General features: G+C 41.5%; 1 protein-coding gene across 12 annotated transcripts in view; it reads right to left on the minus strand.

Annotated features, from left to right (window-relative positions):
- The window catches only part of SFSWAP (splicing factor SWAP), a 101,133-nt gene that overhangs the window by 16,687 nt on the left and 58,132 nt on the right, over positions 1-26,314 (minus strand). For all 12 annotated transcript variants that reach the window (XM_083418233.1, XM_083418230.1, XM_083418238.1 and 9 more), the window contains 3 exons: positions 25,917-26,107; positions 5,447-5,718; positions 636-761 (listed from right to left, as the gene is read on the minus strand). In XM_083418233.1, the coding sequence (XP_083274359.1) occupies positions 636-761; positions 5,447-5,718; positions 25,917-26,107 (589 nt within the window). The remainder of the gene's footprint in view (positions 1-635; positions 762-5,446; positions 5,719-25,916; positions 26,108-26,314) is intronic.

The raw sequence follows: 26,314 nt of genomic DNA on the forward strand, positions 1-26,314 counted from the left end.
AAACACTGTATTTTGTATTTAAGGTGATGCCACCCCCCCGATACTTTGGACTCCTAACTTCCAACATTTCCAGCCAGCATGCAAGCTGGAAATTAACGAAGAAAACCTCTAACATTCCAAAAGACAAACTTGTTTTAGAATGTTACAGCTAAATTTCTGAAATGGGGCTGCTGCTGCATTAATTCATTTTTTTAAAGTTGCATGTTATTTTAAGTGATTGCAATCATCATACAAGGCCCCCTTGTATCTTCTTGTGCCCCCTACGTGACAGGTCTGGAGGATGGCAACACCCTGCCCCCAGGAAGGTTCAGCTGGTGCCTTCATTATGTACCTTTAGGAACCAGGCAAAAACATTCCTCTTCTCCTGGACCTTTTGACTAATTAACCTACCCATGGCCTTTTAAGCTCTCTGTGTGTGGTGTGGTGTGTGTGTGTGTGTGTTGTTGTTTTGCTTGTCATTATGTTATGCAACCTTGTGTTTTTATATTGTAAACCTCCCAGTGATACCTGGATGGAGGGCGGCATATCAAACAAGCAAGCAATGTTGTAAGCCACTTTGCAAATAGGAATATTTTAAAGAAGTAAAGAGCCAAAAAAAAGCCAGGGAAACCTTCAACTGAAACACAGCCTCATACCTGGAACGTGTGCGCCGCCTACTCATTCCTGGACTGTTGCTGACACGATATGCAGTTGGGACGCTCCTCTCCTCCCTGCGCCTTTCAGGTGTGTGAGCTCTTCTCCTGGGTGATCGTGAGCGAGACCTGAACAGGAGGCGGAAGAGGGAAATGTTCAAAATCCCGAGTGGGAAGGGATGGGCCTTAATTTCATTACCTGATTTCAGTAGGTGTGCATTATCTTCAAACCTCATTACAAGATGTACATCCTGTTACACCACAAATATATATATACATATATTTAAAGAACCGGCAGATAGGTGGCTCAGTTGGTTAGGGCGTGGTGCTGATAATGCCAAGGTCATCATGGGTTCCGATAACCGGTATGGGCCAGCTGATTATTCCTGCATTGCAGGGGGTTGGTCTGGATGATCCTCTGGGTCTCTTACAACTCTACAATTCTATGACAACATATTGTTCACTGGAGATACTGTCAGCTTCCTGAGGGTCCTTCTTCCACACATGTTTTGAGTTCTCAATTATTTGATTCCAAAGCCATATGCATTTTAAGATTTATAAGCAGTGATTTGACAGGTTAAGCAGGTGAGCAAACGAAGCTGCCTTATACTGAATCAGACCACTGGTCTATCTAGCTCAAGACTGCCTACCCAGACTGGCAGCAGCACTCCAGAATTTCAGACACGGTTCTTTCGCAGTCCTAACCTAGAGGTGCTAAGAATTTTTTTTTGGGGGGGGGGGAGCTGCTATGTACTGCACTGCAGAGTGACTGCAGTTTGCCTTGAAAATCTGATCTTATCCCCGATCTTTCACAGAAGGACAGTGATAGCGGTAATAGTAAAGAGGGATAAAAACCAAGACTGAAGAAGCTGGAGATCAGTCAGAACCCTGATGGTTTAGCAGGATTTTCCTCTAAAGGCTCAGCAGTCATCTCTTTGCACTAATGAAGCTGCCTGAGAGCTCTTGCACTCAGATGCTGCTCCCACTGGTGGGCTGCTCAGCCATGGCGCCATGCTCTACATCCCTGCGGATTCTGGGATTAGATATGGATGCACACACTTCACCTTCATAATAGTAATAAATAGGCTGCTTTGGGAAGTTAAGAAGGGTCACTAAAAGGGCTCAGATCCCTCAACTGCAGCTGAATTTTTAAGGGAAGCGGGATTACAACTGTTTCAGCCTACAAGGGATCAGACGAATAAGGAAGCTATTTGCTTAAACTTCTTTGTAAGTAGCTGTGTCATGCTCTTTAATTTCAAGTGGTTCTGCTTTCTTCTGGGGGTACGCAGGGGTACACATACCCCTAAACATTTTGTGAATCTTTGAACTTTTGTCCATTTACTGCATTTATTTTTCCCAATTTGAAGTATAAAATGGTGATTTTCTTGAGTCAAAATGAGAGTACTGTATGTTCTACTGTATATAGAAAAAATGTTTCTATAAACATTTTTTATAGAAAAAAACCTCTATCTATCTCTCTATCTATCTATCTATCTAAAAACAAACACCGCTTTGACTATGGTGCTTTCCCGCCCCACCCCACAGTATTAAATAGAGAAGAGCTGCTTTTACTAGCTTGAATAAAAGCCCTATTTTAACATGATAAATCCTAAGGATATTATTTGATAAGGTGTGAAATATTAATAAGGCCTTCCCTTTCAATTGTGTTGCTAAACAAGGTCTGTTTAAAGTTCTATTATGTTGGAAAGATTTGGCATATAATCCTACATCTTAAGGAGTAGCACTGGTGCGAAAAGATGTTGCCTCCAAGGGAAATGAATGGATTTTGAAGCAACGCAGCACACAAATTTGCACCATTTTAACAAAGGGAAACCATTTTGCGCCCTAGCCTAGTTGATTCTTTGAAACTGAGACAATAAGCATGTTAACTTTACCTCTGCCAATCAGCTAATCTTAAAAGTAATCCTTTAATCATGCCTCTCTCTGCTAATTACTATACAGGGTTTGTTAGCTGGGTAAACAGAGTAGGTGGCTTAGCAAAGTAATCTATTAGTGAAAGACATAAAGAAAATTAATGTGAAATGAAATTCTTGGCTGAACTGAAATGCAAACTTGGGAGTCTGACAATCCTCCACACCCATTTATCAGGAGCAGCCTGAGATAGATAGGCCCCCAGAACAAGTGTCGTATCCTTCTGTAGGTGGGACTTTGTGAACAAGTGGCCTGAGGATTTTCAGGTGTAAAATCTAACTGCAAAATTAAATCACTCATTGTGTAACCACTTATTTTTATGATCTTATCTCTGCCTCCACCCTTTGACATACAATGCCAACTTCATTCAACGAACTTTGTAAGCAAAAATAAAGAACATTTACATATTCATAATTAATATGTTCCTTATTTCTATTAACTGTGAGTTTTCTCAACCAGGATACCATGCATTAGGTATTCCAAGACTGACGGTTCACAGCTACTAAAGCACTGTAATGTTGAGATCCATTTTATGCTTATGTGTGAGGCCAACTGAGCAAACACAAGGATCAGGTGCTGGATTCAGCTCAACAAAAGGGGCCCCAAAGTGATCATTTTTCCTATGTGTTAGGGGAAAAGATCCTCCACTGGGGCATGAGCCAATAGGGAAAAGCTGGAATGAGTCTAGAAAGCTGACAAGGAAAGAAAACTTGAGGTTTTCCTCACAGTAATGTATCTGAAACATATTAATATGGCCACCCAACAACAGGACATACTGATACTGTGGAGTATCTTGCCATGCTGAAATGCAGAAGGTTCACTTTACCAGCTGATGAAAGATAAGAGACATTCCTGCAGGCTTTTTGCCTGCTAAGTATATTCTGTTTTATATAAAGGTTATGCTTTTATCTGTGATCTGGCTGCATTTTTAATGCTGCCTTGCTAGCATACTTAATGTGTATTAAAATGTCTTTTATTGTTTTGTTATGACATTTTGATTTCAAATAGTTGTAAGCTGCCCTGAGTAGCGCTTCAGCACTATAAAGGCAGGACAAAAATTTCTACCGAAATGAATTCATATTTGCTATCCATGAATGGCTTTGCTATGCAGCAAAAATCTCTACAGGGAAAAGTTGATTAAAAAGGGCGTACGTATATGCTGCACATATGGCCTGATTTGCAGACCAGCACCTGAGCCAGTGTGGTGTAGTGGTTAAGAGCGGTAGTCTCGTAATCTGGGGAACCGGGTTCGCGTCTCCGCTCCTCCACATGCAGCTGCTGGGTGACCTTGGGCCAGTCATACTTCTTTGAAGTCTCTCAGCCCCACTCACCTCACAGGGTGTTTGTTGTGGGGGAGGAAGGGAAAGGAGAATGTTAGCCGCTTTGAGACTCCTTAAAGGGAGTGAAAGGCGGGTTATCAAATCCAAACTCTTCTTCTTCTGGTCTTTGAGAAATCTGATTAATATAAGATAGGAACCCAGAACCCCTCAATATTCTTGCCCCCCCCCCCCAATATCTTCCCGCTGGCAACAGGTCCAAATGGGAACAAGTGACTCAGCACTTGTACAGCCATTCCCCAGTCATGCTCTCTTTGTGTCTGGCCCTTTTAGGCATATTTTCACACTTCTATCTACAATGGTGTGGTCCTTTAAAAGTTGTAACTGTAGTTCTAAGCTAACAGCTATCAGGTTTCCAAGGTGTATCTGAAGCTGCATGAGGTTTGAGGAACCATTTGCTGCCAGAGGCCCTCTAGCCCCATATATGCTAGTGCTGGAACACAGGAAGCTGCCTTTTATTAGGTTGGATTATTTGTCTGACTAGCTCAGGGCTGTGTACACTAGTCTTTCCCAATTTGATGCCCTCTAGATGTTTTGAACTACAACTCTCATCATCCCCGATCAAGGGCCATGCTGGCCATGACTGATGGGAGCTTTAGTCCAAAAACATGAAACACATCTATTTCAGGGACCACAGAGTGGTAAATATATGCTGAGAACACATAAAGCTTTGCTAGGGCTCTCTTATGCAAGGAATGCCCCTTGTTCCAAATAACACCACATTCCCACACAACGTTGTTGGGTTTATTTTAGAACAAGACCATGCCTGCTTTCAAAATTGGCCTGGTAACTCAGCGAAGAAGAAGAAAAGGAGCAGCAGGATGCCCCTAGAAGGACTCTGAATATCACTTTGTGGAAGGTATGCATTGTGCACAGTGCCATTTGTTCCAAAAGCCCTTTAATCTTTAGCTTTCAAACTCACAGACTACCCGAACTTCAATTCATCTTCTCGAGGTAAATGAGTCCTAAAGGTTGTTTAATCAAATCAAAACAAAGTTTTAACACCAGCTCCTAACAAAATGTGTGCCAACTTATTAGAACAAAACCAAGTTAAGTTGTGCTCCTGAAAGCAAAAGCAAAACTGCTGGTGGCTATGCCCAATTAAAAAAAAGTTCAATATAGGTTAACACTCAGAATATCTCAAGTACTGAGCTTCTGTAATCTTTATAGCAACCCTGTAAAGCAGGAGGCCTGTATTTTAATTCCCATATTACAATGCTAGAGGGTAGGTTTTTTGGGGGGGATGGGGAGGCTGAGAAATGGTGGCTTCTCTGAGGCCACAGAAGTAGTGCTTTATTTTAAAATGACACACCTTGCTTCCAAAACAGCATAAGGCGTGTGGGCCCCATGTGATCAGCTGCAGCTCTCTATACAAAACATGCATTTGCTTGAGACATTACAGTTTTAGGCAATATATCATAAAGATCTAATCTGAACCTGGTGAATAGATAGCATGTATGGCAGCCTCACAAAGGTGGCACTGCCGAAGAAAAAGAAATGAGCGTAGAAAAGCACTTAACAATAACATCAGTTCAGAAAACCCACCTGGAATGCCGGACAGTTCTATAGGCAGTGGGAAGTGAGTGCTTGGCTTTTGAATGTGATCGAACCCTGGATTTAGACGAAGAGTGATATTTGGAAGGAGGCGACCTTGACCTTGACCGGGATCTTTTCTTGTGCTTTTTTTTCTTTTTCTCCCGCTCTTCTTCCCTGGGCAGATCTCTGCTTCTGCTTGAAGGCCTTTCAGGTGCCTTTGCTTCCAAGGTTGGCAATGTCCTGATGCCAGTCAACAGGGGACACTGCATGTTACCAACAGTCTGAAATAAAGCCAGGCAGGTTTTAGCATTGTGTCAATATGTACACAGTATATACATTAGTTTGGAAGTCTAGGTTAAAATCGAAAAACCCCTTTGCAGTCCCTTGTTAATCTTTGGCCAGTAATTAGCCTAAATCTCCTAACTGTAAAAAGGGATCATTAATGACCTATTGTTCCATGGCTGCTCTGAGAATGGAGATGGAGGAAACATTTTGCATATTTAACAGTGATAAACTGAAGAAATCAGCCCAGGATTTTTCAGTCAATCATGAATAAAGTTGAGTCCATGTGCGCATCAAATCAGACTCAATTCAACAATCTGGCCCATCACATGACCTGTAAAGGAACACCAACTCAATGGTGTAACATTATCTTTCCACAAGGGCCAACATTGATGCCAAAATCCAGCATCGCCTGAGCTCTGCGAGTGTAGCTTTCTCCCAAATGAAGTGCAGAGTGTTTGAGGACCAGAACATTCACAGGGAAACCAAAATGCTTGTTTACAAAGCTACTGTACTACCAACCTTACTGTATGCTTGTGAAACATGGACTACATAAACCCCATCTCCAACTCCTTGAAATATTCCATCAACGGTGTCTCCAAATTTTTTTTACACATCACTTGGGAAGACAAGCAAACTAATGCCAGTGTACTGGAAGAAGCGAAGATCACCAGTGTTGAAGCAACTATTCTCCAACATCAATTTCTTCCAAAGCAACTACTCTATTCCAAGCTTAAAAATGGAAAGCGTAATGCTGATGGTCAACAAAAGGGGTTTAAAGATTCTCAAGACAAATTTTTAAAAATGTAGTATAAAACCAACAATTGGGAAACACTGGCCTGCGAGTGCTCCAATTGGAGAACAGCCTTTACCAAAGATATAATGGACTTTGAAGACACTTGAACTCAGGACGAAAGCCAGAAACGTTCCAAGAGGAAGGCACGTTTGGCAAACCCTCACCATGATCAACTCCTGCCCAGAAGGCTATGGCCTCATTGTGGAAGGACATGTAGCTCCAGAATTGGCCTCCACAGTCACTTACGGCCTCACTGTTAAAACCGTGTTCATGGAAGACAATCTTACTTGGCTATGAGTGATTACCAAAGAAGAAAGAAAAGGAAGGCTTTTCACTAGCAATGAGCCCCATCACATTCAGCTTCCCACTTCTAAGTCAAAAGTAATCAGACAAGGAGTAACTAAGTAGGAACTGAGTATGCTGAATCACTGGATGTCACCTGAGAGTTGGAACCCAGAAGTGGGTCACACTTTGACCTAAGATGAGAGGAATAACACCAGTGTTGTATCTACATCTCTTACTAGAATACTTCTCCAAACAAAAAGTTTCCATCCTTGCCAGAAGAGTAACTCAGCAGAGGTCCTAACAGGTAACGAACATGTTGCGAAACTTTACACCAGAGTACAAAAGTCAGTAGCTGGCATCTCTCCACCCTTCCTACGTTGTAGGTCAGGAAAGTTTGTTGTAGTGACTTTGTATTACGTGAGAAATGTGTGACTGACTAGCTGAAGTTATTTTACAAAAAGAAGCAGAGCAGGTTTGTAATGGTAGATCTGGCATCTACTTTAGATATCTAGCTTCCAAACAAGAGTAGAGAGCAGAATGTTTAAAGTGCTCTACTGCCTCACTGTGATACCCACTGCACATTCAACTTTCAACTGGAAATAAAGTGGGCACAAGGCTTAATCAGCACCTCCTGAAATCACATTTTTTCACCTATTACTGCTTCTTTCAGAATTCTGCTCCACGTATTGTTTCAGGATGCCAGCTGCCTTGGAATTTGTAAAGGAGTGTATAATTGTTTTAAAGGAAATAAAATAAACTTAGTGCAGCCATCTTTCACTCTTTCAAACCCAAGGCTCATCTAGAACATCAACCTATAACATGGGATCCACATTTAATATTTTTACCCCACATACCCATTTTCAACATGTTTCTGAGAGCTAGACAGACTACAGGGAAAGGACTTTAATAATGTATAAAGTATTGGGAGGCAAGAATGAAAAGTTCTATTTGCTGAATTTTGATCTTTCATTGCTTCTTGACATTTTCTGGGAAGAGACCCAAATAAAGAAAGAAACTGTCACAATTATTATTACCCTGTCCTTTTTTTGCATTTGGATGCTACTTTCTTCTCATTTTCTCAATCTTATTCTAACAAGGTCACTTTCTATGAGGGACTGAAGCACAGCAACATTTATCTGCTGCAGCAGTCTGCAAGGCTTGGGAAACTTGGACAATCTTGCTCAGAGCAAGAGATGACCCAATAAAAAGGAATAATCTGTACTTTATGTGCTGGTTTTGATGAGACACCTCACATCCAGCAAGACAGAATATAACTTTCTAATTTTCACAAGCATTGCATACATATTCAGCAGTAATTCCTCAGCCAAATAAATGGTTTCATCTTCAGAAGCCTATGTGATTTCTCACCTGCCCCCCATGTAAAAAAAACACCATCAGGTTTCTCAACCACCCTTCACATTCAAATGGCATAGTAATGTAAAGTTATACTTGTTTCACAGTGCAGCTGACGTATTCCTGATGAAAAAGTAAATTACATATAAAGCTTTTCTACAAAGATTCAGACTGTCAGTACTGTCTACACTTGGTGGGCAGCTCTCCAGAGTTTCATAGAAGGGGCTTTCCCACTTCTACATGGAGATGCTAATAATAAGCCTCTCCCCCATCTTGTCTACACATATGGACACCTGATGTTCAGCGAATGCAACAAGGTTAAACTTAAGACATAGTACTACCTCAGTCAAGTCACTGTTGCCACAGTGATCTCCCAACATGAACCTGTGCTGGTGTAAATATATAATAATATGTATGAGAGATACCCTAGAAATGGTTTTATCCAACCAACACCCATGTGAAGTTAAATGAACATTCTAACATTCCTCACACTGGATGCACCAGCACTTCACACTAAACCATGTTTTACTGCTAATACACAAAGTGAAATGAGTCTAATTAAAAAATCTAGGGTTTGGTCACTCCCCCCCCCCCCATTCCTTCTGAGTGGCTGGGAACAGCAATTCGCTAGCATTTAGTTTCACTTTCCTCTGAAATTTTTCGTGAACCAAATCCAGGGCATATCACAAATTCTGGTTAGTTAAATAAGCCTGCTGAACAGAGACTGGCAAGAGTCTGGATTAAAACCATGGTCTGTGTTCATAGGCAGCAAGCCAAGATTAACTGAAATGAAAGACCAGCCAAGTTCTTATCCACACAGTGTAGGAGGAGGGAAAAGGAGCATGTGAGCCCGAGGCTTTAGTCTGCCTCGTTCCAGTTTGTGCATGCAAGTGACGTAGTGCTATGCGCAAACTGGACCATTAAGGAACACCAAAACCTGGCTTGTCACCGAACATCAACTCAGAGACCTGCAGACAATAACAGATTCTTGCCAAGTACACCTGCATAGCAACATGCATTTGTTGCATCCTCCCCTATATTTTTCATTTGTAAACTTAAAATAAAGAAGTAACTTATAAAGTGTCCCTAAACTTCAGTCAATTTAATATAGCATAATGTACCAGGAAATTAGCAAATTGCCATTTTGTGCCTCTACAAAAAATGAAGAGAAAAAGAAATCTAGCACCACAGGCCTTCCTCCTCCCCCAACAGCCACCTTCCATATGAAATGTTCCATTAAGATCTCATCTGCTATTTTAAGCTGGAGAAATTCTATGCATCTGCTATAAACCAGGATTGGGGAACATGTGGCCTCTTTAATTGTTGTTGGAATCCATCGACCCCAGCCAGCCTGGACAACCATCAGGGATGATGGGAGTTGCAGTCCAACATCAACTGGAGGGTCACTGGTTCCCAACTTTGCCTATCTTATCCTTGCCTTACTTAACATGGAAAGACTTAGAAGAATTTTAGTAAGAATCTCTTACAATAAAGAAAACCAATTAAAAATGATGGCTCTAGGTTTGCCTTCTGCTTCTTCAACTGTGATTATGTTGGACAATACACAAAGGTAATGGAAAGCCAAATTTCAGATATGAGGGAGACACATCTCTCTTTGAGTGCTAATTGACAGTGGTTTTTTATGACCATGTTTCGGGGGGGGGGGGGAGCGCCACACAGTAATAAAGCTACCCTTTGGTAATTTTGCTTCAAGGATCATAAAGAATTTTACAGCATTGCCATGTGAATTAAATGCAACTATCCCCCTCATCTCAGGATGACTGGCTTACTGGAGGCTCCTAGCAAATAAAACAAGCAAAAATGGAAGGCACAAATGCTAGAAGCAATGAATCAGAACTGAAAGGGCTTCAGTGAAAAGAATATGAGATGCTGACAATGTAAACAGTTAATTGAGACAGAAGCAGAACACATGGAATAAGTCCACTGGTGCACATATTATTTTTAGTAGTAACAAATGCTGAAATTGTCTTTGCATTTACACTTGTTTATAAATATCTGGATTGCTATTCATGCAAAATTAGCAGAGCAGTTTGCAATAATCTTACATAAAACAATGTATTTTAAACTATATAAAGTAAGAGATCATCTATTACTTCTCATTCACATGTTTTTTTCTCTCTCAACCATATTTGTATCACCTCAAATGCTTTATATCCCCCTTTCAACTTCAGGATTCCAACCCCCCCAAAAAATACTCTGTTACAGTACACATCCTCCAAATCCAAATACAGTTGTACCTTGGAAGTCGAACAGAATCTGTTCCGGAAGAATGCTTGACTTCCAAAATGTTCTGAAACTAAGGTGCGGCCTCCGATTGGCTGCAGGAAGCTCCTGCAGACAATCGGAACCCGTGGAGGACGTTCGGGTGGTCAGACAGTCCACACATTTAGAGCAGAGGAGAATACTGTATCGGCTAGAAAGATGTGTCTAATTTGCGCTACTGTACTGGCCTGTTAAGCAATGCTCAGGATGAAGCGGACAGGAAGACATGCTTGCTATTGCCAACCTTTTACTGTACACCTGTATCAAAGCAGGCACTCGTAACAACCTTAATACATTGCAAGACATCAGGAATTGCATCCAATGTTAGGCCTACTCAGAGAAGACCCCTGCAAAATAAATGCACACGGCCAACTTAGGTGGGTCACTGAGTATAACTCAGTTGGATAAAAAACCTCAGCTGATCTGCTGCGGCAAACTACTATTGAACAAAGTGCATTTAATATATTTATAAAATTTGACCCTGCATTTCCACTGAAAGATTCCCCACCACACGTAACATGTGATCTACAGCAGAACAGGAAATGGGTATAGCATTTATATACAAGGGAAGGGCTGTAACTCAAGAGCTCCACCTTTGCATGCAGATGATCGCAGTTCAATTCTTGGCATCTCCAGGTATGGCTGGAAGTGACTCCTGGGTCTGAAATCCTGGGGAGCTGCTGCCAGCCAGTGTGCACAGTACTAAGCTAGATGGATCAATGGTCTGATTCCGTATAAGGCACTTCTCATGTTCCCCTGCAATGAGCTTGTGGATTTTAAACATGGAAGGACTGCCTCAAACAAGGAAGCAAATAGGCTGCTTAAGCAAGGGTTTTTGATTCTGAGGAGTCATGCAGCACACGTAGTAGCAGAATTGCTCCTTCCAGACAACTGCCACCAAGCTGGGCAATAACAGAATGTTGTGGCTTAGCTTTAATATTCAGAGAATGGAAATGCTCTCCAAAGTCAACTGAAAAAAGGGGGCTGATAGGCGGTCTGTTGGTTTTCTAAGGTGACCTTTCCTAATCTAACACAAATGCAAACGTCCCTGCAATATTCACAAAAAGTGCTGACTTATTCCGATGCGAAAAATCTGAGGGTTGTCAGAAGGAGAACTTCAAAGCGGATATGCAATTTCCATTACTCTAGCTGTGCCCTGGAATTACTTCAGGCCTATGCTGAAATTCTACCCACTGGTGTGCCTTGAAGCTCTGCAAGACCTCTAAGGTACAGGATCAATAAGAAATTGTGTTTCAAAAAGCTGTAAGAGGACATGGTAATTGCTGGATGTATTGAACACTTCTAACTTTAGCAGCCTCTTAAGAGGTTCTTCTAGCACATCCCTACATTGAAAAAAAAGTGAAAGGTTCACCTTGCAAAGAAGGGTTAAAACCACAACTGCAAACACACAAAGAGATAACCATGTCATAGAAGAATTTAACAAATGTTCCATATGGTTCTGCACAAGAGCTGTGAATTGTTGCTATAATGTATGCAGCCACAATCAATAATTTTATTATTATTTAGTATTTCAAAGTCAGCAGGTGATTCTGAGTACCCCAGATAACTCAGTTGGGATGTATGCATCTTGGTTTTATGTGAAATATGAATGAGTCTCAGTGTAATGAGTCCCAAGACAGCATCCTGGAGGGGCTGTTTCAACGGGGGGCAGGGGTGGGTTGAGGTGCCCAAAGATTACCCTGGGGAAGACCCCAGCAGGTTAAGGTAAGTCATATCGGGACCCTAGGAGTCATCTGAGCTGTTAGGGAATTCGTTCTGGGGTGAGTAACTTGACCCTGAGGATGGGCCCACTAGATTGCCACGCTACTAGCCCCCACCAGCCTCTGCTGACAAGCCACCACCCACCCAGGAAGTGCTCAATGTCCAGTATGAAACCTCTCCATCGTCTAGGATGCAAACACCAGTGTAAACAGACAGCCCAGCCCCTTAGATGGAGTTCCTGTTTGCAGGCACAAAGCCAGGTCCCACCTTGTTTGCTGTGCTAAAGTCGTGACCACCTCTCTCTATTACAGGAGCCCAGGGGGGGGGGTGTCAACTGTTGGAACAATGTTTCAGCTCACCTGGTCACCTGTAACTGCTGTGTTGGTGATCCTTGCATTGATTTTGTACAGTACTGAGCAATCATACAGTAGTAAATGAGATCCGAGTTAAGAGTCCTTTGTCCTGCAGGAGCCAGGACACTCGGCTCCACATTTGCATGGCCTCAACATGTTGTAATTCAACACTTCTGGATTAGATAATCAGTTTCCCGTTACATATGAACCAAGAAACTGTAGATACTATAGATATACATTATAAATGGCATATTTGGAAGAAATAAAATCAACCATAGCAAAAGAATGTATTCCACCTTTTTATCATACTAAAAACTTCTACTGGACACACGTGCACTCTCAAGGCATACCTTAAATCGTGCTCTGAATCACAGCCTTTTGCAGTAAGGATGACCTTAATACTACACAACTTGACACACACTCTAGTTTTAAAAGCCCAGGTACATGTGAAATGTCATAAAATTCAATGCTTCTTTGTTTGGGGAATGTTCCTCTATGACAATTTACAAAAGGTAGGGGGGAGGGAGGGAGAAGGAGAGACAGACAGACAGACAGACAGACAGAGTGTCATAGAGTCAGTAACGGTAATTACTATTCAAAGGAAAAGGAAAATAATTTCAAACTGTAAGATTATTCGTAGTTCAGACTAATGCTGTAAATGCTTTTTTCTGGATGCAACGAGGATGTATTTAATAATCCAGTCATGAAATGTAGTAAAGTACTCTACTGAATTTATTTTAATGACCACCATGGTAAAAATGAAAAACATGAGAAATCAAAAGATTAAGACCCTATTTTGAGCACTGTACTAAAGACTTGGACTTTATTATTAAATTGAAGTATTCCTATCAACAGTTTTTGCCACAGAGCCCCTTCAGATATTGATATTGTAAGAAACTGGTCAAAGAGAACAGTCCTGAAAACAAAGTAAGATTTTTGAAACTTAAAAGGGCAGAAGACTAGAGAAATGGGAAGCTGAGATAAAGTGGTAGAGATTTTCGATATATGAAAGGAGCAGAAAAAATGACCCGTATTTTGAATGGCATTTTCTGAGGTTTCACAGCTGAATCTCAAGAAAGGCTGGGGCAGGGAATCAAAGTGGGTCCCCAGTGCTGAGATATCTGGCAGGGGAGCACAGAAGCTCTCATTAAAATGCCAAAATGTTCCCTGAAGTGTAGCTGATAGAACTGCACAAGAGACAAGTCAGGGCAGAGGAAGTATAAAACTGCGGGGGGGGGGGGCACAATAACAGAGACACATAGAAGCTTTCCATTACTTCTACCACCTGTGGAAATTAGCTGTGACCAGAGTTATCTAGGTGGAGAGGTGCCAAGAAATGCAAAGCAGCTATTTGAACAGTTGCCATGTTAACAAAATGCACAATTTGGTTGCTCTGCTAATACCTTTTCAATTTGATTTTCAGACTGCAGCAGAGAAATCAGGATTCATCCATATAAAAGTTCAGGGCAACCCCCCCCCCCCAAAAAGCCTTCATTTACCCCACAAACAGCAGAATTCAGAAAATGCACTGTGCTAAAACTTCTAAAGACAAAATGGAACCCTTCCCCACCTTATAATTTTCCTAGAGAAACTGATCTTATAAAGTATGAAAGAAAGTCAACCTTTATAGCAAATTCTGATTTTATAGGTTTTCCACTAGTGTGATGAGGCTTTACTGCCCCCCCCCCCCAAACTGGTGCTGAGGTTGGGAGAGACAGCACAACAGCAGGCTGGGGAAAGAGAGAGGGGATTGTTCCATATGGCAAGATGAAATGTTTATGCTGACAGAGCAACTGCCCTAGGGCTACACTGATTTCCCCCCCAATTATCTGAAGTTCAAACTGGGTCTAGCTATAATGGTCAATAGAGAGGGTGGGACTTGTCATTCAAAACATCAGGTTGTGGAAGCCTGGTTCCCACCAACTGGGGGGTTTCAGACAGGAATTTTTCCAAGCCCTACTCTGGGGTTTAAGCCTTGGACCTTTTGCATACAAAGCATGTACTCTTCCACTAAGACATCCACCCCTCCTACTACAACTTATAATGCAGAGCAAAGTTCCTATTGAGGGGGCAAGGAGTATATTTGAGAGTCAATCTTGAATTGTGGACAGTAATAAAGGCCATCAGGAATACTAGCCCCACTTTCTAAGATTAGGGAGCAAGTCTTTCAGATGGGATGGGGCTTCCAGACAAAGTCAAGTCTCAGCACCATTTACAGTTAATACATACGGCACTCCAAACTTAGTTTTTGCCACTCTTATTTGGAGTTCACTTTAGCAGAAGTTTGACAATACAGTAATAACTTGGAAATAAAGTAGCCTAAAAAATTGCTGCAGCCCTCTTAAAGCCCTGGTTTCAGCTTCTAGTGTAAACAATATATGTTTTTTCCTGAGCAGGGGAGCAGGAAAGGCCTACTGTTGACAAAAATGTGGTGACAGCAAAAGCAAAAACCCAACTATTTTGTTTGGGAAATATTGTTTCAGGCAAGTAGTCCTGAAAATGTCAGAAACTAGAGCACAGAAACATTTTTATCAGTCGTCTCAGAGGAATCAATATTTTGTTTGAAGGCATAAAAATATTTGACACAGTTCAAACACAAACAACGCGAGTTTTAGTTCAGTAATACTGTGGTAAGATCTGATAAGAAGTGTTTCATTTTGGCACCTTTCCACACAGCTGTGACATGCGTACCTTTTCACCACATCTGGTGATTTAGAGTTGGGAGAAGTTATGGGTTTAAAAAAAGGATCAAAACTATATGGAGTCCAAGAAGAATCCGGATGGTTTTCATATTATAAATACTGTGTGTGTGTGTGTGTGTGTCTAAGACAGACAGCCACAGCCAGCCACCAAGAATGGATGGGAAGAAGAGAAAGGGATGAGCAATTAGCAATTACATAATTAGCAAGTAAGTTAGCTACAGGATTTCTGAGATAATTCCAATGTACTGCTTAGAACATAACTTCTGCTGGTTGCTATGTTAAAAGTGCAAATTTTAAAAAAATCTCCATCCACATGGAGTCATACAGTGTACCACAAGCAGACCTGAACTGTTTCAGGTACCACTGCAAATTGACTGCACTTGTACTTGTGTACACACACACACACAATCAGGATTTTGTGAAGACATGGTTTCTAAGGATGAGGAAATAGGAAGCTGTAGCCACCAGAGTCCAGACGGTAAACAGTAAGGATGAACTGAAAACTATTTACCAACCCTAATCCTAATCCTGCTGAAAGCCATCTAATTAGATTTTAATTTGATCCTGACTTGTTTTTAGGAGGTAATTTAATTATTGTTTGATTTTATACCAATGTTATATATTTGATGTTAGCCGCCCTGAGCCCAGTCTCGGCTGGGGAAGACGGGGTATAAATAAAAGTTGTATCATCATCATCATCATCATCATTATCATCATCATCATCATCATCATCTCAGAGAGGTTAATGAAAAGCAAACACTAGAGAAGTGATAAAATAAAAGCAAGAAAGTTCCAAGGCTGCCCCATACTTCTGCACAAATATCTTACAAGAGTTATTTCAACAGAAAGTCAGAGGACAGATCTCTCCTGAGCTCTTAGAGGCATTTATTTAATCAGTTCTCCTCCTCTGAATGTCAATTATTCCTCCTTTATGAGAAATGCAGGCTTTGCTCCAATGCCTATTATGGGCAGAAACCATTTACTGTGGTCTAGTTATCGACGTACCTAGTTGATATACAGTGAATGGAAAGTGTAAGCTAAGCCTCAGATGTGAAGCAGGGTAAGTGCATACTAACATTTATAAACCTGTAGCAAATCAGGTTTATTATGACAGACCATTACTATATTAGAAAATACAAAAGACAAGTTGATAACGAAGACCCCCCCCCCCCAACAAAACAAAACAAACAGATGGCGTAAAGTTTGTCCACTGCTGATGTTGGAATTTTAATTCACTGGGTTGATAAGGCAATTGAATACCCTTCCAGAAATAACTGTTCTGGGCCAGGATCAGTTCCTGACACAGCAGCGTATCACGACGAGTAAAGGGATTAAATCAAGCATACACCCTGTGGGTGGTAACAAAGACTACCATTAGCAAGGAATACTGAAGGGTGGCAGGTCAAGTCTCTTGTCTACCTTCTCAAAGTGCTTTCTCAGAGAAGTTATGCACTGAATAGCATCACCCTATAAAGATTGCAGCTGCTGGTGCATGCGAATACACACAGTCCTGCTTGGCGTTCACAGCTTACTGTCTCATATCACTGAACTGTTTGGTATAAACCTGTTTCAAATCTGAAGGACAAGACCAGTGCTCCAGTTCTCGGGCCAAGCATGTTAAAGGATGTTTGGTACCGCATAACCAACAAAAGGTTTTAATCTGCCTAGGAGGATAGATGTTAACGTACAAGCAAAAAGCTTGGGGGGAGAGAAGTGAAATGGACTACAGTGGTGCCTCGCAAGACGAAAAGAATCCATTCCGTGAGTCTCTTCGTCTAGCGGTTTTTTTGTCTTGAGAAGCAAGCCCATTAGCGGATTAGCGCTATTAGCGGCTATTAAAGGCTTAAGGGATTAGCTGCTAAAAGGCTATTAGCAGCTTAGTGCCTTAGAAAAAGGGGGTGGTGAGCGAACCCCCCCCCCCCAGGAATCGCAAGACATTTTCGTCTTGCGAAGCAAGCCCATAGAGAAATTCGTCCTGCGAAGCACCTCCAAAACGGAAAACCCTTTCATCTAGCGGGTTTTCCGTCTTGCGAGGCATTCGTCTTGTGGGGCACCACTGTACATTCTTTCCGTCCAGCAAATGTGCTGCAAGGTGCCGTGGGCCACAACCTCTTGTTTTGCAGTGGGGAGAAAACCTCCCACTACTTTCCTGCCTTCGAAAACTCCTTTCACTAGAAAAAACTTCTATTCATAGGAAGAGAATGTACATAAGAAAGGAGCCTTGCATTGGGCCACTGCATCCCAATGACCCCCCCCCTACAACAGTCTTTGAACAATATCTGGTAGAGATGGATACAGGGTGTTCTTCTTTCACCATGCAGCTTGCTAATCGCCTGTACCTTTTAAGGATTTTTTTAATGAATGTCACTACTATACTTTTATCGTTTTTAGGTAAGCCACTTACAAGATTTTTTAAAAATTATATTAAGCAGAACAAAAAATTATAACACACGCATCCTTTAGATATTTCAAACTGCACAATTTGATACCTGCAAATCATACTAGTAAGTCTGATTTTGCCAGATAAAGCCGGTGCTTTTTATCTCAATTTTCAAAGCCATTCCCACCTTGGAGAACAAGGTGGACTTGACTCCTTCATAATCATAAGTCCACTTAGGTCTTCATCAGGATACAGCTTTGCTTGACTGTGTCAGATACATCATGTATCATTCACCCAAAAGCAGAAAGAGAACCAGAAAGATCACAGTGTGGGTACTGCTGAACTGGGTGATCAAGGAATAAGCTCTCAAAGTACTTTGGAACAAAGCAAAATTTCAGAACGGGGGGAGAACTTGAGAGTCGCTGGTGGCTAATAATATACAATTTGCCATGTCATTCACAGCAACCAATTTAATTACAAGTATTGTTGTTCGGGAGCAATTGAAGATATTCATTGTCTAACTTTAAATTTGCATTTCCATGTGCTCATTAATAACCATGAACAGTGCTATTAAAAAAACAAAAGCTATTAAGAAAGATTTAAAACAAAGACATCTCATTTGCATACAATTCCAGTTATTTTTAGCTCAGGCATGGAACATTTCTGAAGTCTCATTCATAGGACTAATTTTTCGTGGGAGTGAGGAGCTGAGCTCTTAAGGCAACCTTTCCCAACCTGGTGCCATCTGTTCTGGTTGGAGCTGATGGGAATTGTAGCCTAAAACATCTGGCACCAAGTTGGGTAAAGCTGCCTTGCTTGGAACCGTTACTTGGCTGGGGCATTAACACAAGTCCCAGTTCAGTGGACACGTAAGTGCTATGTAACTGGCTGTCACAGATACACCTCTCTTCCCACAGTTCAAATATTTTAGTCTCTTTTCTCCCAGACCATTCACTCTTAAAAGTGAACGGTAACCTCAGGGATGCGTGAACAGTTTCTTGGAGAGACAAAGACACATTTATTCCCTTCCTATCTGTTAGCTGATTGAGTCAGGGATCACAGTGCCAGTCTTCTGCCATCTCCTCAAGAGTTCTCTTTCATGCTGGAGGGAAATAAGACATCTCTCTCCAGCCCTCCCCGCTGCCCCAAAGCTTTATGCTTCCATACTCGCTCTATACTCCTAGGCACAATAAGATATACTTAGGGGCTCCTGTGAGAACCCAAGAATGTGAGAGCTACCGAGTAAAAACTAAAGTGGACATTGGCTGTCATATATTCTTCAATTGTACTTCTAGTGTATTGGAACACATTTGTAAACAGCTAGTTATTCCATATAAAATATGCAGTAGGTCACAAGGAAAGGAGGGGCAACAGCTTCATTCTCTGCAGAGTGATGCTGTGTTTTAACAAGGAATATATCCATGGGGTTCAAGGTCCCAACAGGTTAAAAATAAGAAAATACAGTGGTGCCTCGCAAGATGAAAAGAATCTGTTCCGCGAGTCTCTTCGTCTTGCGGTTTTTTTCGGCTTGCAAAGCAAGCCCATTAGCGGCTTAGCGGATTAGCGCTATTAGCGGCTTAGCGGATCAGCTGTTAAGCGGCTTAGCGGATCAGCTGTTAAGCGGCTTAGCAGCTTGGGAAAAAGGGGGGGGGGAGGAAAACCCCCCCGCAGGAACTCGCAAGACATTTTCGTCTTGCGAAGCAAGCCCATAGGGAAATTCGTTTTGCGAAGCACCTCCAAAACAGAAAACCCTTTCGTCTAGCGGGTTTTCCGTCTTGCGAGGCATTCGTCTTGCGGGGCACCACTGTACCCCTTTAACATAGGCTAGGGCAGAGCTTTCCAAACTTTTCATGTTGGTGACACACTTTTCAGACATGCATCATTTCATGACACAGTAATTCAGTTTTACTAGCAAACTGGAGGTTAAACTAGCTGCAGCCGACACACTAACATGTCATGACACACAGTTTGGAAAGCTCTGCGTTAAGCATGGAGATTAGTGAAAAGGATTCATGCAGGGCTGGCATTTCTCTCTCCTAATAAAGGGCTACAAGAGGGAGATGGTGCTAGGGAAAGGAGAAGGTATGGCTGAGCAAGGGGAATAGAGGTGGCCAATCTCAGAATGTATATAGTTAATTTACTGCTTATTTCCAGGAAGGCTTAATCTGATTTGTAGACCGTAGCCTAAATAACTGTAAAATGCCATTGTGTTTGTCTTCCAACTTCACCTTCATTCGGCAAGTTGACATTACTAAGCAATAAAAGAGTGTCTCCATTTTCCTTGACCCATAGGTGGCTTCTGTGAGACTTGAATGCTGGCTGGTAGGCACCCTGAACAGAGCACTCCCAGGTCCCACTTGTGACCAAAACACACTTCTAGGATTCTACCGGCAGCCCATAAAACAAGATGACTAAAAATGTGTGCGCTGAGTAGCAAGAGCAGAACCTAGCAGTAAGGAAATTCCACAAACATTGAAGGAAGCTCTTTTTCTAGAGCATAAAGAAGTGTTAGCAGAACTGAAGAGCAGAGAACCCTATGACAAGAAGCCAAGTGCTAAAGATTTGTCGTATTTTTTACCATCACACTTCCAAAGAAGCCAAGAACTCCTCCCTATTAAGGCTAACCTGATTTGCCAGATAAAAGCAGGTGGGCCAGTGTTTTCCAGACACAGACTTGTAAACTCAAATGGGGGGACCCAAAGGAAACCATGCGAACAAACGCCCAACAGGAGCCTAAAACCTTTGTTTCATACCCAACAGATTAAGTGACTGCACATGGGTACTAATAATTTGCCTTCAAGGAAAGATGCCTGCATTTGCAAGTATGCAGACTGTGGCATTATCAGGAACCACAAGGCATGTGTTTACACTGCCACAGCTTCTCCTAATGAATGCTTGGAGTTACAGTTCTGCAAGCGTGTCAGGCACCTCTTAGGAACTCTCCTCTGCACCTCTGGAAAGTGCAAGAAGGGAAACCATAATACCACCAACACCAGCTGCATGCACATCCTTCATCCTCACCACCTAGAGCCATTTCCCGCCTGCGAAAAGCAGAATGGGAAAGGGCATGTGTGAACCTGAGCTGCGGTTTTGATCAGAAGAATTCCCATGTAAAAATACATCTGGACAGCCCACTGCCTTCAATTATGAGACAGGAGCTGCCCTAGATAAAGAGAAGTGACATCCTATGGAAAAGGTAGCTTCCACCCCCGCTGTGCTTGCTAGTTAATGTAAGAGAAACACAAAGGTAGCCTACGGACTCTGCCTCAGAAGTATAATTCTCTGAGGCAGCTCATTAATAATTTTCATCCTTCAGCAAGAAAAGCAACTCTGGTTTAGGTGAATACAAGAAGGGAAGAGAAAGGTTTTCGAAAAAGATTCCTTGGCATTAATTAAAGACTTAAAGCTACTGAACATACATTGTACGGACACAATTAGAAAATTAAAGTGGAAGGAAATTCACTAGCCTACAATGGTTTCCTTCATTTAAGATAAAACAGCAATACCAATAATAGTGGGCAATTTTTAAAAGAACTTTAGAGTGTTCAAAACACTTTATACATGTATCTTCCCCATGTTACAGATGTTTAACTGTCTTAGTCAGAAGTTGGGCATTTATTATTGCTAGTCCCACGTTATAAACACTCTTGAAGCAGAGACTGGTTTTGACTTGTGTCTCTTGAAGACTTTTTTATGTTGGCGTGCCTTTATTATTACCCCCGTACTGCATAGGGAAGATTCAAACCCAGGGAATTCCTTATTTGTACTACAGCCTCTATGCTACATGAGTTTACAAAGGTACAACTGATATGTCAAGGTTTTGGCACAGCTCTACCTTCATTATTGTGAAATACAAGCTTGCAGTACAGATTTTCCAGCGACAAATCCCATAAGCATCGCTTTCTGTCCAAAATGATGTTTACTTCTCCATGATGGCAAAAAATCACTATACCTCAAGGACCGCCTCTCGCCATATGAACCCCGCCTGGACCCTGAGATCATTCACTGAGGCCATTCTGCATGTACCTCCTCTGCTAGAGCTCCAGAGAGTAGCAAAAAGAGAACGGGCCTTTTCTGCTGTGGCTCCCAGTTTGTGGAATCCTCTCTCCAGGGAGGTTCATCTGGCGCCTTCCTTACACACTTTTAGGTGCTAGGTGAAAACGCACCTCTTTAACCAGGCCTTTGGCTGATTGACAATTAATGCCCTTTTAAATGTATTGTGGAAAGGGGGGGTTATTGAGTTGTCTTTGTTGATATTGTAATTTTATGTTGTAAACCACCCTGAGTTCTACGGGTGTAGGGCGTTAAATAAATAATAAAATAAAAATTATATTTTGACTGAACCAGCTCAAGACATCCTTATCAAAAAGGCAAACTGGTAGCTTCACCATTTTCTATATTAAAGAAAAAAAAGGGGGGGTAGACTATGCCACCAACAGAATGACTAAAAAAGAGAGGGGCAATATTAAAGAGTAGCTGTAGATTAAATAAGTGCTTGATTATGCCACTGCTGCAACCAGTATTTCATGAAATTGAATTACAGAAATTCTTTACTATTGATTTATAGGGCTGTTATTTCAAAATACGTCAGAACTAAAAATATACCTGTACAGCTGTAGACCATTTTTTTAGGAGATCATATACTATTTTAAAATCAATAAACCAAACGGCAATCTGATTTAGAATAGTACACATGGTAAAATACAACACATACTTTCAACATGGGCAAGTGTTTAAAGCTATTTTTGCACAAAAGATTGTAGGAAAGCAAATGAAATAAAATGGGAATAAAATTAGCCCACAACTGGGTATGGTCAGCAAGATATCACAAAAGGCTTTAGGAGTATTGATCACAAGAAATTCTTTCAATATGGTCCATTAACTACAAGGCAGCTGGCTGTGGCAGCCGCCTGTAAAAATTGTTTAATGATTCAGTTTTAATTGCAGTGTGGTAGTTCTAATAATCATCATGTTCAGTAATAGAAGGCAACTGCCCTTCTAGAAGACAACTGTCCCTCATTTCACTGACCCATAGTCGCTTAAAAGAGTAAATTGCCACACTTGTTTTACTGCCCAGAGTTATAATTTTCAAATTCTTGTTCAATACTGCAAACATGTGCAGAATACTAAAAATATATCCCCCCCTCCAAATAAACAGGAATCTAGAAGCTCCCAGTTCTGCCAGAAATTCTGATGTGAAAATTTGCTTAAGTACTTAAAACAAGCATTTAGAATACAGTGGTACCTCGGGTTACATATGCTTCAGGTTACATACGCTTCAGGTTACAGACTCCACTAACCCAGAAATAGTACCTTGGGTTAAGAACTTTGCTTCAGGATGAGAACAGAAATTGTGCTCCGGCGGCACAGCGGCAGCAGGAGGCCCCATTAGCTAAAGTGGTGCTTCAGGTTAAGAACAGTTTCAGGTTAAGAATGGACCTCCAGAACGAATTAAGTACTTAACCCGAGGTACCACTGTACCTTTTAAACCAGGCTTATAAATAAGCCCATAGTCTGCATCTGTATTTGAGCTATTTTAAATTTTTGTTATTGTTTTACATTTATTTTATGGTTGCGATAGTTTTGTTTATAGTTGCATACTTTATTGCTGCAACCCATCCTGGGACGGTGTGGTGAAGGGTGCATAAGAAATCTAGTAAAATAAATTAAATAAACGTTACTAGCCTCAAAAGCAAGAACAATAAACCTTAATTGCCTGTTGGGAGGGGATGTCGGCTCTGTTCCCTCCTCCAACAACCTGCCGCATTTCTTTGAGGGATATGGAGGACAACTCGCGAAGCCCAAGGTATTTCCTTGCTCAATACGAAGACAGTGTTTAGAGTTTAAAAAAACAACAGCAATATAGTATCCTAGATTTTTTTTAAAAAAAATTCCCATTCAATCTTTACTGAGTAAGACCAACCATCTATCTGCAGGGCTTGAGACCTGGAATCTTTCCCAGCCCAACCTGGAGATGCTGTGGATTGAACCTAGATGCAAAGCAGATGCTCTATCTCTGGACCACAGCCCTATTAGAGCCCCTTGTGAAACATTCCAAGCATTACCTTAAGGAGGAGGAGGGGCCATAGCTCAGAATATGCTTTGCATCGGAGGACCCCGGGCATAAACTCTGCTCTCTCTGGTCAAAGCAGATCAGGAAACTGGGTTGTGCAACGTATTTGCACGAAGACCGTGGGAGAACTGACTCACCTTACCCCACTTGCAACTTCTAAAGGAACTGGATCCCACACTTCATTATTATTTTGATTGGGTGGACCATGTGTCACAGGTGGAAGATGCTGACACTTACTGGTCAACACTCTCCCCACCCCATAAGTGGTGATAAACAGCTTGAAAACAGCTTGACCTACCACAGTAATGGCCTTTGCACCTGAGCCCACAAATGTCCTTCCACACAAATCCTTACATTTCCCCTCACCATAATGTTTTTTTAAAAGAGATTCTCAAAATGATCACTTCTGTGTCAGATACTGAGCTTCATGTATGCATAATTAGATACACTGTCCATGAGGAATACTCAGAGGATTCTCCTCTTCCCCACAACCTACTGATCTTAGCTACAGAACTGTTTCCTTCCTTCCTGTTTTCTCCTGCTTCAAACAGAAGCCCTTGGATGGCTGCTGCTAGCCATCCAATATTCACTTGCTCCAAAGACTGAGCAATACGCAGTTTCATCTTCTTACTAATTTAATTTGACTTTGCTAATTTTTTTGCCACATGCTTCCAACTTTCATCAGCTAGGCCTGCTCCAGCCCATCGGATATTTCAGCTCCCAAGGATCTTCTGAGGTTGCTCCTGGCAACCTAGTACATTTAAGTGCTCATCTCAAATATTATTTATTTCATTTAAGAGCCACCCAAACACAATAGTTCTCTGGGTGACACACCAATTTATTTTTTAAATACATTTTTAAAAACTCAACAAAAATTTGAGCAACAAACACTTTAATGATACAAAAAAACCATTTTGAAGAAGATATATGAAGATTGAAACATCACACACAATTAATACAGAGTCAAAGCAATAAATTTCACACAGCTGTAGAAGCATGCTAAAACCACAGTGTAATGTGAAGATTAAACGTTTAGAGATTTAAATCTAAAGATTTAAAAGGCCTGAGAAAATAAAAAGGCCTTTGCCTAGTACCAAGAAGATATTAAGGTGGGCACCAATTGTAACTCTTGTGAGTACTCTGTACAAGCAACCTTGGCAGATAAAAGTAATTAATAAAACAAAAGCCAGATGCTTACATCACTCCTGAATGCACAGACACTACTGAAATCAAATGATGTGCAACTGGCAGAGTGGCTGCACCCCCATAGCCTCTCAGACAGCCCCCCTCTCTCACACTACTTGCCTAGGGCCAACTGTGTCCTTATCCTTGTCCAGAAACACCAGCAAAAGCTTGCATTTTGCCTTAAATGCCTTGATTCTGATAAAAGCACTTCTGAATCTTGAATTTAAGTGAAGCCTGAAGGAATTGGGGGGGGGGTGTCTCACAACATTTGTAGCTTTTAAAAAGAGAGATTCACATAAAATATTCAGTTTACACAACAATGTGAATTCTCAAGTTATTCAGGTACCATTTAGTTATTTGCGGGAGGGTTTTTTTTGGGGGGGGGGCACGCGCTTATTTTTTTCCTTAGTGCTTTTAAACTACATCAGAATTTCAAATGCTAGCTCTAACGTGAGCTAGCCTTATTTTATGACACATGAACATCCACCGTAGTGGTTAGAGCACTGGACAAGGGACAGCAGAGTTCAAATCCCTGCTCAGTCATGAAGCTCGTTGGATGACTTCAGGTGAGTCAATATCCAGCTGAAGTTGAACTACAGGATTATCGTAAGGAAAAAATAGAATAGCCCCAAAATGAGCTCCACGGAGGAAGGGTGGGGTACAAATGTTAAAGAGAATGAGAAATTAACCATGGATGTGATTCGCGTCAGAACACAAGATGCAAAAGGTGTACACATGGAATCTGGGGGTGCCACTGCTGAAACTTCAAAGCATGTATAGTGAAGGGTGGGGAAGCAAACTTATCACTTTTTTAAAAAAGGGGGAACACTGGAAACAGAGAGTATTGGCCCAATTTAATATTTCTTTTATATCATTTCAGCAACTTTGATGTAGCCCAACATGCTATTAATTTCAGATCTATTTTCCCCTCTGGAAAAAGCTTTCATTCAAGTCTAATAAATACTAACATTTCAAGCAATGCTGGCTTCTCTCTCCTACCCTGCCCCAAGCAAAGTTCTTTGGAGTATATGCTACTATGGTTAAAAACACCTTTGCTTTGCTCACCTCTATATTGAAGGCATGCTCCTCCATTTTCTCAACCTCTGAATCTGCCAGGGGATTCTTCAGGTTCTGCAAAAACAGTGCAGCTTTTCTTTTTCGTTCCGCCTGAAGCTGCTTTTCTTTCGATTCCTTGGAGGCTTGGGCTAGCTTTTCCCTTGCCGCCGCCGCTAATCTGTCCTCTAGTTTCTGCTTTGCTAGGGAAAAACAGGGATACAGAATGTGGAGAGTTTACAAGGAGGTAACTTGCTTATCACATTAGGAGGTCAACAGTTTTTTTAGCCTGAGCTGCACCCTTGAGTCTAGAAAATGCACATCTATGTAGCTCCTAAAGAGCACCTTGGGATATATATATATATATATATATGCAGGTTTTGGTGTCCTCGGGTGTCTTCCCGTGTAAA

The sequence above is a fragment of the Podarcis tiliguerta genome (assembly GCF_965153285.1).
Source record: "Podarcis tiliguerta genome assembly, chromosome: 16".
NCBI classification, from domain to species: domain Eukaryota; kingdom Metazoa; phylum Chordata; class Lepidosauria; order Squamata; family Lacertidae; genus Podarcis; species Podarcis tiliguerta.